The sequence below is a fragment of the Bidens hawaiensis genome, unplaced genomic scaffold (genome assembly GCF_021521415.1).
Source record: "Bidens hawaiensis isolate Kalapana, Puna unplaced genomic scaffold, B.hawaiensis_p1.1 tig00001463_1, whole genome shotgun sequence".
Taxonomy (NCBI): Eukaryota; Viridiplantae; Streptophyta; class Magnoliopsida; order Asterales; family Asteraceae; genus Bidens; species Bidens hawaiensis.
Genome location: NW_027491083.1, coordinates 1,115,654 through 1,121,392, shown reverse-complemented (window position 1 = coordinate 1,121,392; position 5,739 = coordinate 1,115,654). Strand labels below are relative to the sequence as shown.

At 35.7% G+C, this 5,739-nt stretch overlaps 1 protein-coding gene across 1 annotated transcript; it reads right to left on the bottom strand.

Annotated features, from left to right (window-relative positions):
- Window positions 1-5,465, bottom strand: LOC143579601 (UDP-N-acetylglucosamine transporter ROCK1-like). The gene is made up of 7 exons (XM_077062859.1): window positions 5,326-5,465; window positions 4,789-4,837; window positions 4,468-4,694; window positions 4,127-4,325; window positions 3,143-3,286; window positions 668-742; window positions 1-316 (listed from the first exon to the last, which is right to left on the bottom strand). Exons 1-7 carry the CDS (start codon window positions 5,463-5,465, stop codon window positions 155-157), a joined length of 996 nt encoding a protein of 331 aa, XP_076918974.1. The 3' UTR covers window positions 1-154.
- Window positions 5,466-5,739: the final 274 nt, after the last annotated feature.

Here is a 5,739-nt window from a genome sequence, read left to right as displayed (position 1 = left end):
TATAAATTGCACATGTATTGACACTTAAAAGAGTATGAACACCAAAAAGAGCACGAGCCAGCGTAAATGTTGGTTGAGTAATTCTCTCACTTGCCTATAAAAATAACCCGTATATGATGAAAATGTGCAGTGCATGTTTCAAGACTACTTTGGTCTATGCTTCCTTCTTTTTGACACGATATGGGTACTTCTGATATATGGAAATGCTGGTCATTACAAGCGGGAGGGCCAAAAGGCAGAACAATGAAGGTGGTTTCCCATCAAGCACAAATTGCAACAATGCAGTAACAAGTAGTGCAGACACAATGACAAACCCCTGCATGTATTTTGTTACCAATAATTAAGCAAATAGATAGATTTTAAAAAAAACTATTTGAGAGGAAATGGTTGAAAGTCGCATAACTAGTACTTAACAAGAGTATGCCACCTGCTAAATCATTTTATTGGGCTAAATATTACCATTGCAATAATATACTCATGTTTAAAAGGATAATTAGCGACAGAAGGCCCTACCCTGCCCAATAATACCCGACACGGTTTGACCCATATTGAAATTACCTCTTTTGACCTAAACCATGCCAACCCACCCTGCCATTCATTCTCCCACCTTTAGTAAGAAGTATCTTTAATATGAAGCTTAGAAAATGATTTAAAAAAATGAACTTGCCTTCCGTACACCACCAGCATATGAAGTGACAAGGCCCACAAGAATCCCGCCAACAGCATTCACAAAAACAGGAATCTGAATAAAAATAAAGAAAATGCCATAACTCAGAACTCGATATCATAAAACTCAACCCTGAATCATAGTTGATTAAATTTGGGGGTGTTACAGTCTGGTTCTACCTGTTTTTAAAAAAACTTGAGCCAAACCTGTTAGGCTGATTTGCATCGTCTTAGTGCGTTAAGAGTACGAACATGTTCGTATTCATTTATGTTCGTTCATTAATAGCTATGTAGCACAGGAACGGCAAAACTCAAAAGTCCAAGATACGGGTACGGCAAAAAATGTATATTAGTAAAGTGTAAACTCCAAAAATACTACATCAACCATAGTTAATTAATTATCAATAATCAAATCATTTTAAAATTCAGGTTCATCTAGTGAGAGATCGGCAACCTCCAAAACCCAACATCTTCCATTGAATAAAAAACAACTTCACCCACATCTCCCGTCATCATTCGGATTCCTTGACAAAAGTCGGAGATTATTGTGAATGTAAACCAAGCCTTGAGCACAACTTGTAGTCAGCTTGTTCCTCCTAAGCGAGTGAATAAATGCATAAGTACTATCATTACGCTCAACACAAGAAGAAGAACCAGGTTATCCAAGTAAGCTAAAAGCCAAAGTCTGGAGAAAAGGAGTTTGAGCACCAAAGTTAACCCACCAATTCTTAGAATTTGAAAGGGTTAAAGCCCTAAAAATAAATAGAAACGTCCCAGATCCGTCCCCATCAATCCGGAAACATTTTGGATCCGTCCTCATTAACCGGAAACGTCCCCATGGTGTCCCCATAACGTTTTCGTCCCCGGGACAGGTACTCTCTTTAAATTGTCGTCCTCGTGCTACATAGCATGAACGCATATTCGATTCCTTCATTTAGGTTCGTGAACGTTCGTTTACATGTTGTTCATTTATGTTTGTGAACGACTTTTCATTTCGTTTATGTTCATCTGTTCATTTACATCTGTTTATGTTTCATTAGTTTAGGTTTGTTCGTTTACGTTCGTATATATATTCCTTTAAATCTCTTAGGCGTATTGCAATTTAGTCTAGTTTTATGAGACCAAAATATCACCGTTACAATTTAGTCTAGCACTCTAGTTTCTTTTAATTCTAAGGCTAATAAATTGTCCTCACGTTTACTTTTAATTGATATTTGCTCAATTATGTTCGTTTGTTTACCTATGTTCGTGTACATTTGTGAACCTTTTGTTTATACTATTAATCTGGCAATTATGAGGAAGTACCCACCCCGGAGACGCTTTGAGGACGGAAACGCCATGGGGACGTTTCCTAAATGTTTCTGGTTAATGGGAACGGATCCAAAACGTTTCTGCGCTGATGGGGACAAATCTAGATTTTTCAAGGACGTTTCAATTTATTTTTAGGGTTTAAACCCTTTCAAATTCCAAGAATTGGCGGGTTAACTTTGGTGCTCAAACTCCTTTTCTCCAGACTTTTGATTTTAGATTACTTGGATGACCTAGTTCTTGTGCTGAGCGTAATTGGAGTACTTAATGCATTAATTCACTCGCTTAGGGAAACTAGTTGACTATAAGTCGTGCTCAAGGCTTGGTTTACATCCACAATAATCTCCGACTTTTGTCAAGGAATCCGATGATGATATGAAGATGTGGGATGTTGGTGGAGATGCTTTTGATTCAATGGAAGATGTTGAGTTTTTAGAGGTTGCCAATCTATCGCTAGATGAACAGGATTTTGAAAATGATTTGATTATTGATAATTAATTACTTTTGATTGATGTAGTGTTTTTGGAGTTTACACTTTATATCAGTATATATCTATTTTGGACTTTATTTAATATATATATATATATATATATATTTGCCGTACCCGTATCTAGGATTTTGGAGTTTTGCTGTTCCCCATACCCGTATCGTCCTTGTACCCTGGTCCCGTACCCGTTCCCGTGCTACATAGCGTTCATGTTTGTTTGTTTAATTAGAAGAACAAACACCACTGGTCATGTTCATTCGAATAATAACTAAACAAACTTCCTGCCAAAAGGTTGACCAACTTTTGGTTCATTTACAAGGCTACAAATAAGGATGGGCAAAAACCGGTCGGGATTGTCAAACCCGAAGAACAGAACCAATCCGTTGGAATTTTGTACTAGATTTTTCTAAAACCAGTTCTTCGGTTTTCAATTTCTTTTTAAATCCACATTCAAGTTAGGTTTCATTCAAAACCGAACATTTTTTTCTTTTTGCCAATTTAGGTTTCTTTTTCCAAGAATGTATTAGGTTAAACAGGCCAATCATATTCAACCCTAGTGAACAGCCTTGAGTGAGTTCAAGCATAAACTATTTCACATGTTAAAATTCTTAATGCAGCAAGAACTGAACAGCATAGTGAACATTTTAATGCTCAATATTATGAAGTTTAAAAGATGATTACCGTTGTAAGCAGTGTCCACCCATAAAAGAATCCATGTTGTCTCATTGCTTCACCATCTGGAGATTTGTATGTACTTGCCAGTAAGCAAAGGCTCCCAACTATCGACATTTCTACTGTCATCAAGTATGACGAGTGTTTCTTAACCTAAACATGAAAAATGGAGAGAAGTTGTACATGGTAAGTACTCTATTTTTTATAGATTAACAGACAGGTTTTGAGTTATAAAGACTAGACATTTCAAGTTTGAATAATGATGTGGGTGTTTTTTAACTTGCTAATGTTAGTCAATATATAATTGACTCAAAGTTCCTAGTTAGAGGTGACAATTTGAACCATTTACTTTTGCATGAGTCAATCTGGGTTGTTTTATATTTCGAACCAAGTTAGATGAAAATTAGGCAAATAGGCATGCATGATGGTTATCCATATGGGCGGCTGAAAGTCGCCCATATTCTATTTTTTATGCATACTACCTCATGACTTATTTTGGTTTACATTATCATTGTCCCTGTTGTCCATTCAACCGTAACGCATTTGGTCCTCAAAACTTAGCGGCCTTAAAATTACTGTTAAAATTTGTGTTAAATGATTATTTAAAATAGTATAATATATTAAACTTTATATACATACTAATTTGTTTGTTGTTTTTAACAATTGGGGCCTGATAGTCATTTCACATAAATTTAACATAACTTTTAACGTGAGTCAGTGTTAAAAACAACAGTTACTACCAAGGGAATAGTGGGATTTGTGAATGTAATTTCTAAAAAATTGAGCCAAAATTCAACTAACAAAAATGATGGTTTAAACCCCCCCCCCCCCCCCCAACAAAATAAAACCCCATTTTTTACCTGTTCCCCAACCTATACATCTTGCCACATATTCTCAAACACTAAAGAATATCAACGCATACGTTGACAAATTAGTTAATTCTTAAAAACAACAAATTGTAAATCTTTTATCACAACAGAGCATGTAACAAACCTGAGATGCCCATTGGCACAAAGCAGAAGCAAGACCTGAAAGTACAGACGCTATCAAGACTGGAATGATTCCATAGAGAACAATCTCATCAGGATTATCACTTCCATAATCTTTTCGTGAGCCTTCCCCAATGCTTAAAAGAACAGCTGCTAATATAAGTATGAACAGAGCACCAATTTGTTGAATTGATTGTTTCTGCCTGCAATCAACTTTTCTCTGTTAGTTGTAAACACATAAAACGAGGTGGCAGCAACATTGAATTCTGGAGGGATGTTAATGTAAGCTGCTTATAAGTTCAAATTTATATGTAATTCAGTAATAGATCTAGCGCAAGAACTTACCTTAAAATAATATATGTAAACAATGCTGTGAAAATTAACTTTGTTTGATTCAACATCGAAAAGGTGAGGGAATCAAGGTTCCTGTATGAAATCTGCAACAAGCTATTTTGTAGTGCATATATAGCTGCAGGTAATCCTGATGCACTTAACGAGCCAATCAAAGTCCATTCCTTCAATACTTTATTTAGACTACCATCTTTTGCCATGAGAAGCAGTGCACAAATAACCTACCACAGGTGTATGTAAACATATAAATTAAAAAAAAATATATAGGAATACATAAGACTAAAAAAGATGTAAAGAAGAATATACAGGCAATACCTTTACTATCTCACATGCCAAAACAGATGAAGTAACAATCACTTCTCGCCTGCAGAAATAGTAGACATAAGCAAGCTATTTTTTCCCTCTTGAGAGGTAATAAACCATTTTATATTGAAAAGTCCACACAACTTTTTAGTGTATGATTCTAAGACACTAATTCAACATCGAAGTAATATCTATATAACTATCAAACAAACAAGTATTTACTGTGTGATGGTCTACACGATTATTATGTTCACTTTAAATAACTGCTTAGATTATGAAAATGCTAAACCTAATAAAAAAATTGAATCATTCAAATCCATTAGTAAGCAAATTCGACCGCAAAATCTCAACAATTCAGCAGCAAAAGCGAGCTTATAATTAAGATGATATACAAATATTTCAAGATAGCTAGCATCAAAGCTACTATGTTCAATCAACACAACTTTTAGGATATGATTACTACAACAACACTAATCAAACACCTACAGCAACGTAAACAAAGTCTGCGACTATTAACTTCAGTAAGTACAATTTCAGCTTGAATACTACCCGATGCAGCGTTTGGAGATGAGAGGTTGAGCACCGTATTGAATAGTGAGCAACAAAGAGTAGAACCACACTCTTGTGTCAACACCTGAGGAGTTCGAGTTCTCTGATGCTGATGACGCTTTAGATTTGGTATACGCCATTGAATTGGAGATTTGGAGCTTCACATGCTTTTGCTTTTGACGGAGATGAATACTCTGTCTTCCCTAGTTGGTTAGGGGTTTTTCCTGCCGTCTATCCAATTGCATTTTGGCCCTTCAACTTTTGTTAATGTCATGTTCAAGAAGATATAGACACGTGTTTTACATTATCCAAAACAATCAAAACGAATAATACTGCTATCAGCGCCGATGTTGTTCGGATGGTACCGGGTCGGTCGTCACGGTAAACAACCAAAAAATCAACTATATTTGACCT

Coding starts and splice junctions, on each gene's coding strand:
- LOC143579601 (XM_077062859.1), bottom strand. CDS start 5,465: ATGGCGTATACCAAATCTAAAGCGTCATCAGCATCAGAGAACTCGAAC. Junction 4,838..5,325: donor ATCTCCAAACGCTGCATCGG/GTAGTATTCAAG, acceptor CTATTTCTGCAG/GCGAGAAGTGATTGTTACTT. Junction 4,326..4,467: donor TTTACATATATTATTTTAAG/GTAAGTTCTTGC, acceptor AGTTGATTGCAG/GCAGAAACAATCAATTCAAC.